Source organism: Microtus oregoni, unplaced genomic scaffold (assembly GCF_018167655.1).
Source record: "Microtus oregoni isolate MIOR12 unplaced genomic scaffold, Mior012 000054F_ref0000373, whole genome shotgun sequence".
Lineage (NCBI taxonomy): Eukaryota > Metazoa > Chordata > Mammalia > Rodentia > Cricetidae > Microtus > Microtus oregoni.
The window spans coordinates 6,292,243-6,315,308 of record NW_024543830.1 but is presented as its reverse complement, the minus strand read 5'-3'; the positions used below and the strand labels follow the sequence as shown (position 1 = coordinate 6,315,308).

General features: G+C 42.9%; 1 protein-coding gene across 4 annotated transcripts; it reads left to right on the top strand.

The window, feature by feature from the left end:
* The first annotated feature begins 2,044 nt into the window (after positions 1 to 2,044).
* On the top strand, positions 2,045 to 22,851 carry LOC121437911 (NADPH-dependent 3-keto-steroid reductase HSD3B3-like). Of its 4 annotated transcripts, none has more exons than XM_041638032.1 (5): positions 2,045 to 2,138; positions 2,230 to 2,289; positions 17,400 to 17,596; positions 19,463 to 19,627; positions 21,672 to 22,851. In XM_041638032.1, the coding sequence occupies exons 3-5, from the start codon at positions 17,452 to 17,454 to the stop codon at positions 22,481 to 22,483; spliced, it is 1,122 nt and encodes a 373-aa protein (XP_041493966.1). In that variant the 5' UTR covers positions 2,045 to 2,138; positions 2,230 to 2,289; positions 17,400 to 17,451; the 3' UTR covers positions 22,484 to 22,851. The 4 variants fall into 4 exon arrangements, with proteins under 4 accessions (XP_041493966.1, XP_041493965.1, XP_041493963.1 ...); XM_041638029.1 differs by lacking the exon at positions 2,045 to 2,138 and adding an exon at positions 8,458 to 8,548 and having other exon boundaries at positions 2,185 to 2,289; XM_041638031.1 differs by lacking the exon at positions 2,045 to 2,138 and having other exon boundaries at positions 2,155 to 2,289.
* The last annotated feature ends 215 nt before the right edge of the window (positions 22,852 to 23,066 follow it).

The following is a 23,066-nucleotide window of genomic DNA, read 5'->3' as shown; positions in this document are numbered from 1 at the left end:
TTTGACACACCCTGTAAATGTTGGGAGTTAGTACATATGTTAAGAATTTTAGATTTTGATACAATCAAAAGATTTAAGAGCTGCATAAACTAGCTGAAGAAGCATTCTCAACTCAGGTGGTTCTCTTCTCCTTTAAGTAGTATACTGTAGCCTTTGGGAGCGTGATTATTCCTAAAGTATTATAATTTATCCTGACAAGAAAGTATGGCTCTAAGACACAGGGCCCAAAAGTATCTCTCTCCATTAATCTCTTTTCTTCTCAGAGATCAGCAGTCAATGATGGGTTTGAAGCTTCTTTTCCCCAGATGCCTAGGACAGGAGCTCACATATATGAATGCCTGTTCCAAAGATGGAAAAATTTGGGTAAATGAAGAGGACCTTGCCCAAGCCAGGCATGATCATTCTATCCTGTTGCAGAAGCACAGGTTTTATTAAAATTAATAAGAGAGACTGGATTGTAGGCCAATATTTCTTTTTTTTTTTTTTTTTTTGGTTTTTCGAGACAGGGTTTCTCTGTGGTTTTGGAGCCTGTCCTGGAACTAGCTCTTGTAGACCAGGCTGGTCTCGAACTCACAGAGATCCGCCTGCCTCTGCCTCCCGAGTGCTGGGATTAAAGGCGTGCGCCATAGGCCAATATTTCTATATGGTGTGGCAGCCAGGCTCTAAAGCCATAGGCCCAACCTGAGGATGGACACATAGCCTACCAGACAAGCCGTTGCAGCCTAACAAAAGGTCAGAATGTTGTTGCTCATTCTTTGTAATTTGGAGGATGTCTGATAGAAATGCTAATTCAAACCTATGTGACAGCCGGGCGGTGGTGGCGCACGCCTTTAATCCCAGCACTCAGGAGGCAGAGGCAGGCGGATCTCTGTGAGTTCGAGACCAGCCTGGTCTACAAGAGCTAGTTCCAGGACAGGCTCCAAAACCATAGAGAAACCTGTCTCGAAAAAAAAAAAAAAAAAACCCTATGTGACAGCTAGCATACACAGCAGACAGGGAGTTGTGGATATGACTGAAAGCCATTCACCTGGTTACCTAGGAGACAGAATGCTAATATATTTCCCCTAAGTTAAGTTTTGGTATAAAGACTGTTTGGAGAATAAAGTGAGAGGAATTCTTCAGGATGTGAACTCAGGACTTCATGAGAGACCACTGAGAATCTCCCTCCCGATAAAACCATGTGAGTTGTGTCTTTATTTCCGTGCCTCCACCCCGGTCCAGAGAGAGATAGTTTATGTTGGGGTCTGGTCGAGAGAAATAATTGAGGGTCTGGGCTAGCATCGGACCCTGATAACTATAAAAGTTTTGCCTATTGCAATTCCTTAGGCAAACCTTGCTGCTGCTTCGATTTCATTAAATGTTTTTTTTTCGCACATTGATTTCTCCTATAAAAGTCTGATAATTGCAAGATGTCACACTGAGCTCGAGCCAGCTAAGATAAAGAAGTTCCCAAGTAAACATGAACAGTGAACTCTGCAATCAGGAAAAAGCAGAAGAAAAAATACAGAGAGCCAACAAATCTTTACATGTTAACCCTTTGTTGAAGTTTTAAAAAGTGATTTGCTCCCATTGTTTTCCTACCCGTTGGGAATGAAAGCCAAGTTTCCATGGGGTGAGGCTTTAATCATCACATTACACCCACAGATCACTTGTCAAGTTCCCAGCTCAGCCGCACAGTGGCAATTGTCAGACATACTCCTTTCTTTAACTCTTCATTTTCCCCTTTTTTTTTATAATAACATCTTCAAAAACAGAAACATCATCTTGTTGATTTTGACAACTACATCAATTATGTTCCATATAGTGAAATGCTCTTTCAGTATGAAATGAGTGGTTTTCTATAGAGCTAGCAAGAGTAAAATTACAAATAAAAAGTAGCCAAGTAGAGAGAAGTGGCAAAGAAACATCATCAAATCAGGGGCTTACATTACCCAGCAGGAAGGACAAGAGTAGCCCACGTGAGAGAGAAAGCAAACGTAATCTCAAATAAGACCCCGGTATTACTGATTAGAGAGACCTTGTTAAAACAGCCGTGCTGAAGCCTGACAGCTTTGATGACTTTGGATGAGAACAGTTCCACAGGCTCACATGCTTGAATCCTTGGTCCCCATTGGTAGAAATGTTGATAAGGGAGTAGGGTATGTGGCTTCTTTGAGGAGGTGTCTCTGAGGGTGGAATTTGAGCAGCTGCTGCTCCTATAGCAACCTCTATTTCCTCTTTCATATCTAGAAGGGAGCTCTCTCTGCTGTGCCTGCTGCAATCCAGATCTCCAAACCAGGGAAACAAAACGTGAGTCCAATTAAATGTTTTCTTTTGTAAATTGCTTTGGCAGTGAAGTCTCCTGACAGCAATACAAAGTAACTAATTCTGTGCCTTGTAGGAAAGTTTCTGGTTCCATGAGTAAGCTTCCTGTTTGTTGCTCCCCCCGTACTTATCTTTATACCATGAGACAAGCAATAACCTCTTTTGGCAATGATTGCTCTAGCTGTTCTTACACTCTGTTCTGGGGGACTCAATGGCTTGAATACCTTTAATTGTTTTCTGTTCTATTTTCTCCTCATCACAGGGGTGAGAGAGAGCGAGTCTGTCTGGGGAAGGGCTCCTGAAGGACGTTTGAGATAAATGCTTGTGTCTGAAATTAGAGGAGTCATGCTCTTAGATTTGGCTCCCAATATGTATAAACAGTGTATATCAATTTATCAACAGGAGAAGGAGCAAGCGTGTATTCTGCTAACACTTCTCAACTCCACTTACTCACTATACAAAGCTTCTCAGTTCACCACCTCCATGTGTGCTCCATAGTTGAGGGCACTGCCCTCATAAATGCCTTTGGTGAGTGTCATTCAGCTCTTTTCTGTGTTGAGGGGGTATTCCCTATTTCACCTATATATCAAAAATGTCTGATCATGTAGGCAACTAAGAGTGAATAAAGAGGAAAAATAAGGTAGAGAACACAAAGATTTTTATCAAATAGCTGGCATAAGTAGGGAAGAGGCAGAATTCTTTTAACATAAATATGAATTTAAAGTGTGGTTGAACATGAGCAAGTTGCATGATCATGAGGAGAATTAAGAAACAGAAGGTTGCTGGGAGTCTACAGCCAAAGCATTTAATCACTATACTATATATAAGAGAAATAGGAGAGGGAAGCATATGGAAGGAGGAAAAGAATAGGGGAAGCTGACCCTTTTACTGGCTTTTGGGACCCTGCTCCTTATATTGGGTCACCTTGTCCAGCCTAGTTCCTCCAAGGCTAGCCCTTCTGGCAGCACCACCCACTCCCTATAGTGGTTTCTTAACCACTTCCTCTTGTCTCAGGCTACCTTCTCTGGGGAATCTCCAGCATACTAGACAGAGTTGCCTACTGGTTCAGGGGACCTCTCCCTGTTGACTATGGTTGTTCTTTAACTTATTGATCATCCCACTGGTCTGTCTAGATGCCAGCAGAACACCTGAGACCTTTGCACCAAAAACTATGCAAAATCTATATTGGGGTCAAAATGAGTATTGCCTGAATTTGCAGGAGGCAAGACTGAAAGAAGGACAATATCCATAAAGAAAGACCCTTGGGTTCCATGTCCAGTATGTTCCAACTGGCTTAGGCAGTCCTATCCCTATGGCCTTACTGTTATGGTAAAAATAAAATGCCACAGGTCCCTGAGTGGTGGTAATGGGCAATGGGCCAGAGACCATGGCGGGCCACTAAGGCAGCCAGTCCCAGGCAGGGAGCCATGCAGTGGGTGAGAGACAGAGACCTATTAGGCATGCTATAATGGCAAAAGTAAAAATGCTGTGGATCCCTGGCGGCTGCAGCAGCAGAAGTGCTGCAGGTCCCTGAGCAGTGGCAGTGGGCCATGTGGTGGCAGGCAGTGAACAGCCAGTCCCAGGCAGGGATAGTGCAGTTCCCCGAGTAGCTGCAGAAGCCACGAAGAGAGACAGACAGGTGGGCATGCAATGAGACCATGCCACAGGTCTCCTAAGGTGGCTGGTCCCAGACAGTGAGCCATGTGGGGGCAGGCAAGACACAGAGACATGAATAGGCATGCCATGCAGAGTGAGGTTGGATATTTATTTAGTGGGTTATGGAGAGGAAATAGTGAATGCAGAAGAGGGAAAAGCAGAGAGTCAGAGAGAGAGAGAGAGAGAGAGAGAGAGAGAGAGAGAGAGAGAGAGAGCAAGACGGGAGAGACTGAAGTGAGAAGAGGAGAAGTGGGGAGAGGCAGAAGCTGCCTCTTCAAGAGGGAGATAGAAAAGGAAGGGACTCAGACTGGAAGCTAAGATAAGCTTGCTTCTGAAGACAGGGGAGGGACTGGGCGTGGCTTGTCTCTTGAAGGGACAGGACAGATCATTACATTCCCATCTCATTTTTATACTAAAAAGGCAGGAGGTTAGGCACTACAGGTTAAAGGAATTGGAGCAGCAGATTCTCAAGACTGCTTCCTGCTTGTTTGTGGGCATCATCTTTGGGGGGAACCCGAGAAGGCTGGGTGCAAGTCACATCCTGACATAGCTGGTCTCTTTGCTCCTGTCCAGTGCTTGTGGTATGGGAATGTCTGGTGTTTGTTTAAGGTATTGGGAGAACAGAAGACAAAGTTAAGTTTATGGAAAATAAATTAGGACCACGGAATAGAGGGTGCTGTATTTGACCTTTTTAAGGTGGATCCTTCAATTCCACTCCCTGGAACTTACAAGAATTCTTTGGGTTTCTGAAAAACAAATTTTAGACATATACATTCTATAAACAGTAGCATATTTATGTAAGAATCACTGTGATAGATATTTTTGCACAATGAAAAGTATTTCGAAGACTATGGAAGGCAACATGAGAGAGAAATTTGATAACGTATTTGTGCTCACACCTTTATAACTTGTAAGTCCTCTTTTGTATTTGTATTTTGCTGAAATTTGTTTGCTGAGGTTGCCCATTTAAACTGACAAAACCTCTCAGCTGCCAAACTGCATCAGAGATTTTTGAGAAGGATACAATTTTACTTGAGTTATTGATTTAAAATGACAGAGAACTTACTTGGTTGTCACCTAGAGCAACTCTTCAGGGTCCTCCATGGTTGCTGAAGGCCATATTTGCCTTTTGCTGTTTAGCACGAGGCCTGCCAGGCTCCAGAAAATCCTGTGGGCTAAAAATCTGTAGGAAGACAAGCCTATCTTGACCTGAGCAGGTAAGGTATAGATTCCATCGATTCTGTCCATGTCTGGAGATATTCAGTTTAAAAGGAAAGGCAATTTTTCCCAGTGGTCAGTGCTTGGCAGTTGATCAAATTGTGGATGGATGTTTCTGTGTGCCCATTTGTCTTCTGTCTTCTTTGGAGGAGGTAGAGTGCTGCTAGGAGCCAACTTGTTTCTTTTTGTTATGAAAAGTTTTTTTTAATAATTAAATATTTAAATGCCATATATCCCAGATCTCTGAGCAGTTGAGGGATGTTTATCAGGTATAACTACAGTATAGAATCTGCCTGGAGAGCTGTGTCTGAGCTTGCCTATACTGGCTTTTAACTTAACAGGTAATATTTATACTCATAAAAAGACAGAAAGAAGAAAAAGTTGCTTGCAATAGAACATTAATGGCAGAACTGGCAATAGTAGAGGACATCTTAATAGATTGTATATGAGGGTTGGATTAAATATAAAGTATTTTTGTAAGAGACTTGAAAGTACATACCAGTTTAAAACATGAGATTATTGTTTTTGTAGTCTGAAATGAGATGCAAGGAACAGACAACTCTAACATTTAATAGTAAACATAGGCTCATTCAAGTCACATGTATGAACACACATACATACACACAGAGTAAACAGGGATTGGGTGAGGTGGATGCTCTTGGTAGGCCCTACCAAAGACATGCCACTGCACAAAACACATATGCAACAGAGTCAACAAGAGCAATTTAGAGACAAAAACATAAGTAAATGTGGGACCAGGGAGGGTATACCTCAGTAAAGATGGTAGGACTTGGTCCCTTGAGCTGGATCTCAGTGAAGTCACCTGACCTCACTTAAGATGGTGGTAAGGTTACCCATGTAATAGAGCTAACACTGGGGAACCAGGCAGGATATACCTCAGTAAAGATGGCAGAACTTGGTCACCTGACGTGGCTCTCAGCCAAGATGGTTGCAAAGTCACCTGACCAAAGATAAGATGGTGGTAAGGTCACCTGACCTCAGTCAAAATGGCAGCAGTCACATGTTGCATGGAAAAGCCACAATTTTTGAGTTGCGGGGATTTTAAGCTTAATAATAAGAAAGACCTAGAAGCATGATCTGCCCTGTTGCTGAGCTGCCATGCCACAAGCTGTGGTAGAAAGTGAAAGGCTGGAATTGAAAACAGCCACCTCATCGATCCAACCACTCTTATTGCAGCAGTAGTAGTGGTGGAGGCAGTTTGAAGAAACTCCTTCGATTTGCCTGTGCGCTGACAGTAGTTAGAAAGCTCCCATGAGAGTATAGCCAGTGGGACACCAGCAGTGTGAGTATAGGAGCTGAAGAAGTAGGGCATTAAGGCCTGTGGTTTCAGGACCTCTAAAAGGCATCCTTCCCAGGGTGGGTATGGATGGCTTGCTACCCAGAGCTGATACTGTGAAAACTCATGAAAAACTGACATCACAAGACCCACAGTGAGATGTCTCTCCACTATAGGCAGGGTGTGAATCACCATGAACATCACAGGACCTGTGGGAGAATGTCTCCTGCCTTCTGGTGGAAGCCAGAGGGGCCAAAGGACATTCTGAGCAGCCTTTACCAAAACAAAAACAAAAACAAGCAACACGGGGTGGGGGGGGGAGACAAAGTAAAAAAAGAAAGAAAACCCAAAGAACCCTGGGCCTCCTGTTGAATGCACTGTACAGTGTATGCAGTGCTAGCATGGGAGGGCTGACTCCAGGCTGTCCAAATAAAATTTTAGGAAAGTGAAGCAATCCAAAAATTAATGTCAGCAAAGGGTACAGTCATCCATGGTTGGAGGCTGTCCCCCATTTCTAGGAACAACAGAAAATTGCCAGGAGCTTAGTGGTCAATTTCTCATATTCGGAGAAATGGTTAAGTTGAAATTGCTCTGTAGAAATTGTGCTCAGGTATATGGAACATGTGGTTGTTGTAGAAAAAAAAATACCCAGATCCCTGAGTGGCTGCAGCAGGCCATGAGGAGAGACAGACAGATGGGCATGCCACAAGACAACATTGCAGGTCTCCAAAGGAGGCTGGTTCCAGGCAGGGAAACATGAGGCAGCAGGCAAGAGACAGAGATATGGATAGGCACACCATGCAGAGTGAGATTGGATATTTATTTAGTAGGTTATGGAGGGGGAAAGGAGAAGAGGGGAAAAGCAGAGAGGAGAGAAGAGAGAGAGAAAGAGAGAGAGAGAGAGAGAGAGAGAGAGAGAGAAGGGGGGACAGACAGAAGGAGAGGGGGAGATGTGGGGAGAGGCCTTTTCAAGAGAGAGACAGAAAAGGAAAGGACTCAGCCCTTTCCCTGATATCAGTGGCCTCCTTGACTGGAGGGCTGAATGTTAACACCTATAGGACTGCCTAGCACTCCTGCATTGAATTCTACGTGTTTCCCAGGTGATGGTGAGTTTTAAACTCATTTGCAGCCACTGAACATCACAGTGGGGACACAGACACCCAGTAAAGTCAGAGCCTCAATCAAGACCACACTCTGTTGATATACATCTCTGCCCTGCTCACTTCCTAGACACTTCACCTTCCCTCTTAGGTTCCATAAAGGTTATGATGACATGCTTAAACTCTGAGTCTTCACTGCTTTAAAATGTTAACCAAAGCTTGGCAGTGGTGGCACATGCCTTTAATCCCAGCACTCAGGAGGCAGAGGCAGATGGAGTTCAAGGTCAGCCTGGTCTGAAAGAGCTAGTTCCTGGACAGGTTCTAAAAGCTACAGGGAAACCCTGTCTCGAAAACCCCAAAGAAACAAAAAGAGTAAAATTATAACCAATGGCTAACCTATGAAGAGAACATTGGAACTGACGCAGGACTTGTGTCTGACCCTACTTCATGCTACCCTCCCCCAGGTGAAATATCAAAAGCTAGATGTTGTGAAATTTCTCGCTGTCCAGGATCTAGACTGATGACTGCCAGGGAACACCCTTACACGGAATTGGATTGCAGGCCCTGCACCTGGCTGCACCATATATTTATGGAGTGAACTCTCCTCCAGGGCTATAAATGAGATAGACATCTGAACCATGAGATAGCTCTATCACAGCTAATAATTTGTTCAGGACATTATGGAACCTTGTATGGATCCGTACCCTGCCTTGTTCAGATAACTTGTCCTGTGGTGTGGAGCGTGTTGTGAATAAAATTACAGCATCAAACTACCTACAAAGATCATGGTCTCCAGTCTGTGTTCATTTACCTAGAAAACTCCTGTTACAAGTAGGACACCAGATGTAGGCAGAGTGAGTAAATCCTGCCTACATCCCACAGGGGCAGCAGCAAATGGAAGCACGTTGGAATATGCTGTGAGTCAGAGGTGCTGACTTTGAAAGCTCAGACTGGCCGCAGTGAACTAAAACCTGTAAGTCACTGGGGACTCTGAAGGGAAAACCACCAGACTCCCATCCTGAGTTGGCAGGCTGTATACCCTCAGCCACCAGAGCAGAGGGAGTGGAAGGATCCAGATTCTCAAGGAAAGCTGAGGAGGAGTAACATGGAGAATTTTCTGGTTAGTGAGATGAGTGGGGAATGGAGGTCAGAGAGGCAGGGAGTAAGGCAAACAGTCAGAGGACAGACAGAAGGATAGGTAGGCATGCCTCCCAGGCCTGTCTCCCAGGCCTCTTCTTGCCTGTTAGTGGAAATCAAACAAAAGGACTGCACAGACTTTATTTATGACCTCCCCATTTGGAGAGCATATGTGAAACAAAGCCTCCAGTAGCCCACAGGCAATGCATCAGAAACCCTATAATGTATGTTCATATTTTCCATTTCCTTAGGAATATATATAAATTTTATAGTTTGTACTCCACGCCCAAGAAAGAAAAGAGGCAATTAACTAACAGATCCTAAGGAATCCCCATCCCTGTTTGCTAAAATAACCGTTCAGGCTACTCCAAAGTAATGGCTCAGTGGGTAAGGTACCTGTTGCCAGACCTGGTAACCTGAATTCTGTCCCTGGGACCCACATGTGTAAGAGGGAGTTGCTCACTCATCCCAGCCACCCAGCTAGCTTAGACTCGAAATAATCACACAGAAACTGTATTAATTAAATCACTGCTAGGCCCATTAGCTCTAGATTCTTAATGCTAACTCTTACATGTTAATTTAACCAATTTTTATTAATCTGTACATCACCATGAGGTCATGGCCTACTGGCAAAGTGTCAGCATGTCTTACTCTGGTAGCAGCTCCATGGTGTCTCCCTCTCCACCTTCCTTCTCCCAGCATTCAGTCTAGTTTTCCCCACCTACCTAAGTTCTGCCCTATCTATAGGCCAAGGCAGTTTCTTTATTCATTAACCAATAAAAGCAACACATAGATAGAAGGAACTCCCATACCATTTCCCCTTTTCTGTTTAAATAAAAAAAGAAGGTTTTAATTTTAACACAGTAAAATTACATATACCAAAACAGGTATCAAACAAGAATTACAGTTACAATATTTATATCTACTTTATCTTTTATCATAACTAAGGAAAACTATAACTATAAATTCATTAACTCCATCAAAGACTCCAGAAGGTTATAATATTACCTAAGTAAACAGGAAGTACATTTTGAGCAACTTCCAAAATTCTAGAATTGACAGAGACATCTCAATACCTGGACTGTCACCCAAAGTTCTTCTGTACCATTGGGGCATCCAATATTCAGCCCACAGGCCCTTAGTATCTAGCAGACTTTTCCACAAAGCAGGAAATTTCAAAGACAGTTCCACCTATATTAGCAATTTTTCAGTCACTTTCTTCTGTGTCCTGCAGAATGTCTGGCAGACTCTTTCATGAAGCAGGAATCCCATAGGACCATCTCACCTTAGGCAACTTCATAAGTCATTTCCCTGCGGGTCGTGAATGTCCAGTTAAGCAGTCTAGGTAAGAGCAGTTTCTTGCCCAAATAGGAAGCAAACTCCATAAGGAGACTTTTTGATGCCCATCATCTTCTTGAAGTAGTTGCTGCTGCCAGGATTAGATGTGTCTCATTGTCATGCAAAGTCTTAATTTCTTAAATATTTCAAATGCCATATTCTAAAGGTCTCTGAAAGATTTAAAGAATACCTATCCAACTGAAATATATCTCTATACATCTAGAAAATCTAAGTAGCATGGCTACAAGCCTGACTATTATAGATGAGTATCTATTAACTTATATTTCTTAATTATACACTACATTTTAAAATGAGCTACAGGAACACATACCTTAATCAAGATCAGAAATACATACTCATATAACAAAATTAACCTTAAATTTATATCAATAAACCAAGATCCATACCAATGCAAATTATTCATCTCTATTGCATATCCCCTTTAAATGTAAACAAACAATTATAAACAATATTTGGGATTATGGGTATAGTTCTGTCCATACTGCTTCCTGCCATTTGGGGGCACTGTTAATCAGGTCTTTCATGGTGTATCCTGTGTGCTAGGTTCATCTCAGTCAGCAGATGGGTAAAGTAATTTTTTGAGGGTGTTCACGGCAAACTTTCAGGAGGGCATGGTCTATCAAACCATATTGGTCTAAAAGCAACACACAGGTTCTCATCTTCTGTGAAAACAAAAGAAGAACCTCTTTTCCAAAGCAACATATCCTTAGGCTCAAACTTTGGAATCAAGACACCTTTATGTTGGTTTAACTTAGCAGCCCATACAATGAAATATCTCTCTGTACTTAGCTCCTTTACAGTCAAAAAATTTGAAGATATTATAATATACATAATCTAGACTCTCTGTGACTTTTCCATCTTTACATGGCTTACTTTTATTTACTCCTTTTAATATATAACTGTCTGTACTCTATCTCTTCAAAAACTTTATCCTGTTTCTTAAAGCATTAACTTTATTTTATGCTCTCTATACTCTTTTTCTTCTCTCTTCCAAGCCTATGTAAATTTATCCAACATTATGATTCATCTGGATTTGTCTTTTTTTGAGATTTATTTATACAGTATCCTGCCTGTAGTCCAGAAGAGGGCACCAGATCTCATTATAGGTATTTGTGAGTCACCATGTGGTTGCTGGGAATTGAACTCAGGACCTCTGGAAGAGCAGTCAGTGATCCTAACCACTGAGCCATCTCTCCAGTCCTGGACTTGTCTTTATAATATATCTGTAATTATTTTCTGACCAGAAGTACTTTTCAAAATGCTAAGTGATTAATAATCTAAGCTGTGACATTTCTAGGCTACATACAGTACTTCCTTCTTGCCATGCCCATTCCAACATGGCAGAGCTGCTCATTGCTCTGAGAGTCATACACACTGCCCCAGTTTCAGGCACACAGCTGGTCCACATTGCCATCAAGAAAGCTGCAGTAGAGTGTTCGCAATCCCCATCCAAATGCTCAGTATCAAGATCTCCTGCCTAAAAGAATCAGAGATCATGCCAGCAGGGCCCAGAAAGTTCCCATTTTAAGACAGTGCAGCTTTTTTCCTGCTAACACTGAATCAAGTAAACTTCCTTTAAAGGAGCCATGCCTCTGCTTGCTTCTAGCAAACAAAGCCCATTCAAGAAAATGCCACTAGCAAACTGTGCTTAACTCTGTTCTTTTGTGTCTAGAATTAATTTTTAAGCTTTCTCAGGTTTTTATGTGGATTTTAGTTGGCCACATGGGCGCCAATTTGTATGAGGAAGTCGCTTGTTTGTGTTTCACAGCATCAAATCAAAAGGGAATTAAAAGACACACCCACAAAGATTTCTCCAAAGTTACAAATATGTCTATGCTCAACTAGTGAAATCCTAGAATTCTTAATTCAACTCACATACTTCCTTTCACCAGAATGTGGCAGAAGCCTTTTCTACCAGCACATTTAGTCTGGGGAATTCTAGAGTTCAGCTTTCTGCTACATTCCAAACCTGTCTGTGTAGCTCCCTGCTGCTTTCCAAACCTTTCTGTACAGCTTTCTGCTGCATTCCAAACCTGTCTGTGCAGCACCCTGCTGCATGCTGCATTTCAAACCTGTCTGTACAGCTTCCTGCTGCATTCCAAACCTGTCTGAGCAGCTTCCATGCTGTGGTCCAAACCTGTGTGTGCAGTTCTGGCAAGTTCAGCAGTAATTTTTCTGTAGATCTTGCATGTCTAGTTTATACAGCATACCAATAGTCAAACATTCCAGAAAAGAGCAGTTTCGTGCCAAAATGGCTAGCCTTGTCACTTTCTCCCTAAAGGCAGGGATAAATAAGGTAGAATCAGGCAGATGCAATGTAGCTGTCGAAAGAGAAGGAAGCCAGCCTTACCGGTAAACCACAGCCTCATAGCGATACACAGATTAATAGAAATTTAATTTAAGATGTAAGAGCTATCTAGGAATACACCGGAGCCATTGGTCAAACAGTATTGTAATTAGTATTGTTTTGTGTGATTATTCAGGTCTGGGTGGTCAGGAAAAAAAAAAGCACAGTCTCTGTTTAGAACACCTTATGTCTCAATGGGACTCTAAAAGCCAGATGAGCCTAGACAGATGTTCTAGAGTTTCTAAAAGACCAGAGATGCCAGCCCATTCATCATACCCAGAAAACTTTCAATTGCCATCAATGAAGAAAACAAGATATTACATGATAAAACCATAATATTTAAGCAATATCTACTATAAATTGAGCCCTGTAGAATGTGATAGAAGAAAAACCCCAACCCAAGGAGTTTAACTACACCAAAGAAAATACAAGGAATATATAATTCCAGGACAGCAAAACAAAAGAGGGAAAGCCACAAAACATCACCAAAAAAAAATAACAGAAATAAACAAACACTGCTTAATGATATCACTCATGAAAGAGACACAGACTAGCAGAATGGATATGAAAATCTATTGTTCTTTTTCTGCTGATTCAGAAACACATCTCTGTATCAAAGATACACATCACTTCAGGATAAAAGGATAAAAAGGGATATTCCAAGAAAACGGACCTAAGAGGCAAACTGGTATACTTACTTTAATAGATGACAAAATAGACCTGAAACCACAACTAATCATAAGATAGAATGAAATACATGGCATACTCATCAAAGGAAAATCCACCAAGAGGATATTACAGTTCTTAACATCTAAGCGCATAGGCACCCAAGTTCAAAATGAACATTACCACAGCTTGAGTCACATACTGACCCTTACACTCTGATACTGGGAGACTTCAATAACCTACCCTCACCCACAGACAAATTGTCCAGACAAAAATTAAACAGTGAAATGCTCAGTCAACTGACCTTAGAAACCAAATAGAAACCAAAGAGATATTTACAGAACATTTCATGCAAACACAAAAGAATGTACCTTCTTCTCAGAACCTCCTGGAATTTTCTCCAAAATTGACCACATACGTGAACAAAAAACAAGTCTCAACAGATACAAAATTTTTTTAAATAATACCCTGTATCCTGTCTGACCACCACATAGTAAAACTGGCTATCAACAACAACAGAAAGCTTACAAACTCAAGGAAGCAAACAACTCTCTACTGTATAAAAAACAAGACAGAAAAAAAGAAAGAAATTTAAAAATTTTAGAATTGAGTGAAATGAAAACACAACATATCCAAATATAAGGGATACAATGAAACCATTCTGGAAAGCATTTTCATAGCACTAACTGCCTATATTTTTTTAAAAAAAAAGAATATCACACTAGTAAGTTAAAGCACACCTGAGAGCTCTAGAGCAAAAAGGAAAAATACCTAACAGGAGTAGCAAGAAATAAGCAAACTTGGTGTTGAAATAAATAAAAGAGAAACAAAAACTACAAGAAACCAAGAAACATAGAGTTGGTTCTTTGAGACAAGCTACAATATTAATAAATCCTTATACATATTAAACAAAAGGCAGAGAGGATATCCAAATTAACAAAATTATAGCTGAAAAATTATAACAACAGACAGTAGGGAAATCCTGAGAATTATAAGGATTCTTTAAAAACCTGTACTCCAATAAATTGGAAAAAATAAAGAAAAAGAATCTTCTCAATACATAAGATAAGATAAACAATTTAAACAGACCCATAACCTCTAATGAAATAGAAGCTATCATCAAAAGTCTCCCAACCAAATAAGAGCCCAGAGTCAGATAGTTTTAACACAGAATACCCAAACCATATAAAGTCCCACAAAGAAACAGAATTACACAACAATTTCCTTCATGAACATAGATGCAAAAATTCTGAATAAACTACTTGCAAACTGAATCAAAGAGCACATCAAAAAGATCATCCACCATGATCAAGTAGGCTTCATCTCAGAGATGCAGGAATGGTTCAACATATATAAGTCAATAAAAGTAACCCACCATATACACAAACTGAAAGCCAAAAACCACAGAACCATTTAATTGGATGTAAAAAAAGACCTTTGACAGAAAACAACAACCCTTTGTGATAAAAGATCTGGGACACAAGGGACATACCTCAACATAAAAGGGCAATTTATAGCAAACCCAGAGCCAACATCAACTTAAATGAAGAGGAACTCAAAGCATTTCCACTAATGTCAGGAACAAGACAACATTGCAAACTCTCTCCATACCTACTCAGTGCAGCACCTGAAGTCTTGGCTAGAGCAACAGCACAACTGAAGGAGATCAACGGGTACATCTTGAAAAGAAAGAAGCCAAAACATCTTTATTTGCAGATAGTATGATAGTCTACTTAAGTGATCAAAAAATTCCACCAGGAAACTCCTAAAGTGATGAAACACTTTCAGCAAGGAAACAAGATAGATAACTCACATAAATCAGGAGCCCTCCTATATACAAAGGACAAATGGACTGAGGGAGAAATTTGGGGATCAACACCCTTCACATTAGCCTCAAATAATATAACATATCTTGGGGGTAACTCTGACCAAGCAAGTGAAAGACTTGTTTGATAAAATCCTGTCCTTTGCAATACATTGTAGTTTTTAATTTAGTGGTTTTATGAGATTCCTGAGTGTACAAACTAGTGGGTCTCTGTTTCTTGTGCCTTCTCTTGGGCTCTTTTCACTGTTTGTATGTTCAATTCTGATGTGTTGGTTTTTGTTTTATATTATTATATTATATTTCATGTCATTATCACTCCATAGAAACCCAGTTGCTTTCTAATGAGAAACAGAGAGGGGGTGGATCCAGATGAGAGGGGAAGGGGAAGGTGCTCACAGGGGTAAAGGGTGGGGACACCATAAACAGTAAATATTATGTGAGAAAAGAACGTACTTTCAATAAAGGAAACAAAAGTGTTAAAAAAAGATCATGGAAGCTGAAAAGTTCAAATAGACTGTGTACAAGCAAGCTGTGTGTCCTGTACCTGCATATGTGATGGGACGGGATTCCTGTCTGCTCTGAGCATTCTTTCCTATATGGTATTGTCAAAGCAAGCTACTCACAGAGTCTCAAGGGATGTTTTAGTTGGAAAAGCGAGGGTAGGTGGCATGAAGAGAAAAGCTCACAGTCATCCTACAATGGGCTTCTTGTATTACGGTTCCCTCTTTTGCAATTTACTGTATTATAAGAATGGGTATGTATCTAATTGGAAAATATTCACCCATCTAGTTCTATAATCTCAGTGTGTACCTAGGTCTGTCTACACCACTTTCAGGTAATATGAAAGAAGTTTTCGAAGTGTGAGCGGGTGAAATGTATGTGCTCTCTGTGGAGAGAGCACGTGCTCTGTGCTTGAGGGCTCCGCAAAGTCACCCCATGTGGGACCTACACTGGGGTCTTTATGCACCTTAACCATCAGAAGGGTTGCAAGCCCCTTCCATGCTGGTATGTCCAATCTTTTGAAACTACAACCAGGCTTGCTCACCTACAAAGTTCATGGTTAAGAACCTCACAATGGAATCAAAAAATGAAAAGAACTTTTCATAATGTTCTAAGTAAATTCTCAACTTTGTATTGGGCTTCATTCATAAATATCCTTGGCCACATGGACCTATGGGCTAGAATGGACGAGCCGTAGAGAGTTTCTACCAGAAGGTGATTTGTTCGCCTACTCTTGTCAATCTAAACAAACCAACCAACAAATAATCACAAGTCATTTATTCTAATAAATAATGAGATGTCTTTTAGATGTGTGTATGCATGATATGTAGTTACCTGTGAGCTTCTCAAAGAAGTTGGGACAAAGAGAAGTTTATAAAAAAAACAATAATAAAGGAATATTACATCTAACATTCTGAGAGACTACACTTTGGCCATGTTTGATTAGCCTTGGTTGTATACAACATAACCTGGAGTCATCGGAAATGAGGAAATCTCAAATTGCCTACATCATATCGACCTGTAGGGCATTGTCTTCATTATTTATTGCCACAGGAGGACCCAGCCTCCTAAGCTTCTGGGTAGCCGAACAGTTAGATATTCTTGCTGTAAATGGAGGTTTCTCTCCTGTCTGCCAGTTCTTAAATAACCATTCAGAGGCTAAATATCAATTATAAATGTTTTACCAATGGCTCAGACTTATTGCTAGCTAGCTCTTCCATTTAAATGAACCCACTTCTATTCATCTAAGTATTGCCACATGGCCGTGATATTTATTATTCTCCTGGCATGTTGCTCCTTGAATGGCTATTTGGCATCTCCCAGACTCCACCCTTCTTCTCCTGTAGCTCTGCTTGAATTTCCTGCCTGGCTCTATCCTGCCTTGCCATAGGCCAAAGAAGCTTTTTTTATCAACCAATGAGAGCAATACATATTTACAGTATACAGAAAGACATCCCACAGCATCTTGAAGGTTGGTACATCAAGCAAGAATGTAGAAGTCTTGTTCCGGTTTCTCATTCCTCACCCTGTGCATCTCTTCCTCCATATCCTTGGTGGCATCCTTCATAGGAAGCCAACCAATGAAAGCTTGGGTCTCTGAAGTCTATGGGAAGCTGCAGAAACTAGCCACACATAGTGAAGGGTTGTAGGACCCTAGTGTGTGTGAGGTTTCCTAAAAGCACAGGTAAGACAGTCTTTGCCTTGGAAGTGGCAGCTAATATGAGGGGGGCAACCGTGGAGTACAGCCTGTCACTGAGATCCAAAGGTGTCTCGGTGTCAGAGCTGATCTGAATTAGAGGTTGCACGCCTGGTGTCTGCTGCAAAACTGACCCTCTGCTGACTTTCTGAAGATGATCCACACACTCTGGAATCACAGAAGTGATGTTATGAAGGAAGTGGTCAGGAAACACCTCTTTTCTACTATGTCATCACAGTAGAAACTCCATGACTCTGTACCAATCAATTGCATCTCTCTCTCCCCCTCCCCAGGGTCACCGGACATCACACCTGTTCCCTCTGAGGTCTGCTTCCTGTGTTGACCATGCCTAGGTGGAGCTGCCTGGTGACAGGAGCAGGAGGGTTTCTGGGCCAGAGAGTCGTCCGCATGTTGACTCAGGAGAAAGAGCTGCAGGAGATCAGGGTCTTGTACAGGTCCTTCACTCCAAAACACAGGGAGGAGCTATCCAGTAAGTGTCATAGAGGCTGGTGAACATGTACTAGGGGTGGGGAGGGGTCTCTTTTCACCAAATAAAAACAGGTAGATCAGTAAAAGAGGCTCAACAGAGATAATCACAGTTGGTGCCGCATACGGTCAAGAAGACAACTGACTTCTCCACGATCCTGCAGCTAAAATAAGACAAGGAAGGGTAGGCGTCCAGGTCTGGAGGTCTGTCCTTTAAAGGCTAGGGTGTGGTAGCTTCTCTCGGGTTCTTCTACTGCAGCCCCACAGAGCAACATCAGCTCCACGATGTGGCACGGAATTGCCAAGTCCGTGGTGTCTTGGACAAGGTGTGAGACATGACTCTACCACATAACACTCAAGTTATCCCTTCCTGCTATCTCAGGACTCCCCAAAGAACTGACGTGTGAGTCTACTTTATCTTGTGTTTGGGCTCCTCCGGCCCTGGCATATCAGCCCTTTTGACCCAGTCTGTCTAAAGTCAGTAGCAAAGCAGAGAAGAGGAAAAAGCACACAGGAAGAGACTCAGATCCTGATATCTACCTCCATCCCAAAGCCTTCCCCTTATCCTTCTTACTTCAAGGCCTTCTTGGACTTGCCTGACAAGGGATGGGGGCCTAGAGTAGAAACATTCAGCAGAGGCTGGAGTCTATCCCGAGAGGGATTTCTCCTGATCTAGATTTCTACTTCTGCCTCTGTCAGAGTAGTCTTTGGCATTCCTTGCAAATTCAGTTGACCTGATTGTTGCAAGAGAGTTGATTCCAAAGGAGTCTTGCTTTTAAAATGCACAGAGAAGTGAGGATGGATTTGGATTGGTAGGAGGCAGAGGAACAAGAGAGCCATCCCTGGAAATATGTGTGTCCGCAGACATGCCCTGGAGCTGTCTGCACTTTCCCCAACATTTGCCAGGGACATCAGGATCCCGACTTTATGAGGTAGCCGGAAAAGAAGATAGCAGACTGAGAAAGTCATATATAAACTATGAAGCTCGAACCAGTGTGGGGCATTGGGACAGGCTGCATGGGGCACACTGTCAGTTTTGTGAACTAACTTAGGTGGCATTGTGATTGCTGGTATCATCCTCTAAACTTGAGAGGAACCTGAAGGTAATCCATTGCTCCTAATGTAGTACGGTCCCTTGGAGGAGGCCTCATTTACAGTGTATCTATCTGATAAGAAATACTCACCTAAACCCTCACTGGAGCCCATTCTGAATTCTCTCATTGCCCATCCAGTTTCCCCTTGTTATTGAGCTGACTCTCCATTTGGACTCAGCACAGACCCAGAAAGCATCGAGTCCTATCAGGGCGGGCCTGAATTTTCCATCTTTGTGCCTCCCTCTTTTGGGTCCTCCTCACTGGAGCTCTGGAGGACACACTCTGAGTAACCTGTTCCGGGTCCGGGTTACTCTTAACGTCTTCATGCCTGGATATTCACAACCTGAAACCGCTGTTACAGCTTCCCACGCAGACTCTGCCTCTGCTTCTCCCTCAGTCCAAATCCACAAGTGATTCCCCTTCTCTGTCAATCAAATCCTATTTCTCCCATTTTACATTTGACTACCACCACTTCTCCAATCGGTTTAATGAGTTCATGAATTTCCATAACTCTGTTTTCATGTGCAAAGCACAAATGACATCTTCCTGCAAGGATTCATTTCCACAAAAGGATGGGGGTGGAAACGATGCTCCCTCCTTCCCTCCAAATGCTGCATTCTGACTGCTGTGTATCTATTGTTCCTTCAGTAGAAAGGCCTCCTCCCCAGGATCCCCTCGCTCTGGCTGCCCTTGAAGGCCTGGGCAACTGACACTGTGTCAGGAAACTTCCATTCCGAGCAGGAGGGTTTCCCAATGAGCTGCTTTGTGTTTCTCAGAGCTGCAGACAAAAGCCAAGGTGACCGTGCTGAAGGGAGACATTCTGGATGCCCAGTGCCTACGGAGAGCCTGCCAGGGCATCTCTGTTGTCATTCATACCGCGGCTGCCGTTGACGTCTTGGGTGTCATTCCCAGACAGACCATCGTGGATATCAATCTGAAAGGTACAGTACCTCAGGAAGATACGGAGTGAGTGGGAAAATCTGAATGGCCAAATAGCATGAGGACAGGAAGGGACATGCTGACCATGGAACACCTGCCCTGCTCTGGGTTACCTCGGATTGCCAGCCCAGCGAGCAGAACTCGGGGCTATGGTGTTTAGAAGAAGACACTGGACTGAGCGAGGAGGGAACAGTGGCCCCACAGGCAGTCAGTAGGAGTGGAAAGACATAAAGTCACAGCCATGACACTCTGACTGCTAGGGAAGTTCTACTGTTCCTCCCTGCCAAAGTGAGGGGACGTCATCTCCAAATGTTCGATGTCCATCCACCCACTGCCTCTCTGAAGCAGACCCTGGCCTTTCCTCTGTAGAGAGCCATCACAGCTGCTCCACAGGGGTCTGCCAAGAAAAATAACCCAGCACTTGTTTTCTTAAAAGCAACAGTTTTCAATTTCCACAACGCCATCTCTTCAGATCAGCATCAATCTCCTCTTGAAGACTGGTCCTAGCCAGAGCACAGTGTCTTCCTCAAATCCCCATCCCTAAACGCTTAGTGCCTCTGAAAGTCGTTTCCAATATACTTTAATAAGGACTTTACCATATAACACGATCACTCTGACTGCCCCCCAACCCCAAGTCAGTCTTCTTAGTACCACTGTGCTCCGAGGTCCTGCCTGGCATGTATGCTCCAGGTGACCTCCAGATTTAGTGACTCCGATTCCTTTTCCAAATCAACGAATTATTTGGGGATTCTCCATTACCAACTCAAAAGGAATCCTTTTGAGTACTACCTAGCTTCTTCGCTCATACCCTGCACTTAGGCTGGTGCTGGGAATACTAGGATTCTCAATACTGAATTAGTCTTTACTAAATGAGAAAAAAATACCAGCCTTTAGTGTCTAATTGTGAGTGTATACTGCATCCCCAGGGGTACTGGTGCCCATCTGTCATCCTAGCACTCAGGAGGCTGAGTCAGAAAGATCATACCTTCCAGGACAGTCTGGATGGCACAGTCAAGAGACTCTACCTGAAAAGTAAAATAAAAATACATATTGCTTATATGTGCATACCTGAGTGGCCATGCTGAAAGTTCTGTACTATGTCTGAGAAAATGTGTCTTGAATTTTTGAATTAAAAGCTGGCCCTCCTTTAATGAAAGGAAATGCATGAACATAAGTAACTGTTTGCTTTTATTTGGGGGAGTCATCTTTTTTACTTTTTTGTTGTTGTTGCTGGTGGGCATCAAACCTTCAACACAAGGCAAAGGCTCAACCACTGAGCAACATCCCCAAAGTAAATGGGAATTTATTGATGCCAGTGTTTAGAAAACAGAAAGGAATAATTTTCCAGAATGAAGATGCTGGCTTTAGTTTGTAGCTCCTTGGAACATACCAGCCACCTGGAAAGACGGACCCTCAACTGGAGAGTTGCTTCCATCAGATTGGCCTCTGAGGATATCCGTGGGCTACTTTCTTGATTAATGATTGATATGGGAGGGCCCGGGGCCACTGTGAGCAGGTGGTCCTGCATTCTATGGGTAAGCTTGCTGGGCACAAGGGAAGCAAAGTAGTAAACAGCATTCCTCCATGGTTTCTGCCTTTGTTCTTGGGGTGACTTTCCTCAGTGAAACTTATGAGAACATCTAAGCCATATATAAACCCTTTCACAGTAATAGAAAGCAAACTAAGACTCAGTGGCTCAGTGGGGCAGGCCTTGTCTAACATAAGGAAGAACCTAGGTTTGATCCCGAGCACTGAAAAGTAAGTACATGAGGAGAGAGAGAAAGAGAGAGAGAGACAGAGACAGAGACAGAGACAGAGAGAGAGTTTTATGAATTCAGAAAGCTAGAAATCTCTGTTTTCCAGAATCTAATTTTAGGGTTATTCTATGGCTATAGAATGGCGATTTGAGTCAAGATCAGGTAAGAAGGCATTTGGGTCTGTAGCGGCCCTTCCAGTGGGGTTGAAAAGGAGATGAAGCTGATGCCATAGCTACAATGGGCCCTTTGGTTTATTTCCTGTCGGTAATGGCAAGCTTTCTGTGAGCAGGTACTCAGCTCCTGTTGGATGCTTGTGTGGAAGCCAGTGTTCCAGTCTTCATCTACAGCAGCTCAATGTCCGTGGCTGGACCAAACTCCTACAAGGAGATCATCCGGAATGCCTGCGAGGAAGAGAATCACGAAAGCAAGTGGTCTGATCCATATCCATACAGCAAGAAGATAGCTGAGAAGGCAGTGCTGGCAGCCAATGGGTGCACCCTGAAAGATGGCGGCACTTTACATACTTGTGCCTTAAGACTCCCATTCATCTATGGAGAAGGAAGCCAAACAGTTTTGGGCTTAATGAATAGAGCACTCGAAAACAATGGCGTTATTTGGCATATTTCCAAATTCTCTGTGGCAAACTCAGTGTATGTGAGCAATGGGGCCTGGGCACATGTTCTGGCTGCCAGGGGCCTACGAGACCCCAAGAAGTCACCAAACATCCAAGGACAGTTCTACTACATCTCAGATGACACTCCTCACCAAAGCTATGATGATTTATATTACAATCTGAGCAAGGATTGGGGCCTCCGCCTCTATTCTGGTTGGAGCCCTCCCCTGCCCCTGCTGTACTGGCTTGCCTTCCTGCTAGAAGTAGTGAGCTTCCTGCTGCGTCCAGTCTATACATACCAGCCTCCCTTCACCCGCTATGTGGTCACACTGTTAAATAGTGTGTTCACCTTCTCCTACAAGAAAGCTCAGCGAGATCTGGGCTATGAGCCACCTGTCAGCTGGGAGGAAGCCAGGGAGAAAACTTCGGAGTGGATTGGGTCACTAGTGGAGCAGCACAAGGGGACACAGAACACAAAGACTCAGTGACGTGACGGTGGCAGGGACATGACCCTGGTGCCATCAGATCCTCAAGAATAGGTCTAAGACACAACCCAACTCTTTCACTTCCCCTTGATATACTGGCCAACTTGTCTTCAGGTCACCAGAAGCCTTGCCAGCCTCTGGTCCAGCCACAACCTTCTGCCCAGCAAAACGGAAGCTGCGCCTCAGCTGCTACAACCAAAGGCTCAGTTGTTGGCGCTGAACTGCCTGGAGCCTTTTGTAACTTAGAATTCCGTCAGTGTTTCCACTTGCCCTCTCAGAGACCCACAGCATTTCTTGTCTGGGAAGATTTCCATGGCTTCATAAAACTTGTGGTAAAGAACAATAAAAATATTAATGCCTAATCTGCAAAAGGCTGGTTTGGTCAATCTCATTTCCAGCTTTCATTTACATATCCAGTTAAGTCTATAGTCAGAACAGAAACAGGATCTCACTCCTGCGTAGACAGGCCCAAGCACAGACTACTTGACTGACCGAGAGTGCCTCGGTTCATCATCACCAGGTCACAGACAGCATCTTGCCTGTGGTCTTAGGAAGTTCAAACCCTCCTTCCACTGAGTGGTTGAGC

Excerpts from the sequence above, each read along its gene's own strand:
- LOC121437911 (XM_041638032.1), top strand. The coding sequence starts at position 17,452 with ATGCCTAGGTGGAGCTGCCTGGTGACAGGAGCAGGAGGGTTTCTGGGC. Across the intron at positions 17,597-19,462 it reads ACACAGGGAGGAGCTATCCA|AGCTGCAGACAAAAGCCAAG; the intron begins GTAAGTGTCATA and ends TGTGTTTCTCAG. Across the intron at positions 19,628-21,671 it reads CGTGGATATCAATCTGAAAG|GTACTCAGCTCCTGTTGGAT; the intron begins GTACAGTACCTC and ends TTCTGTGAGCAG.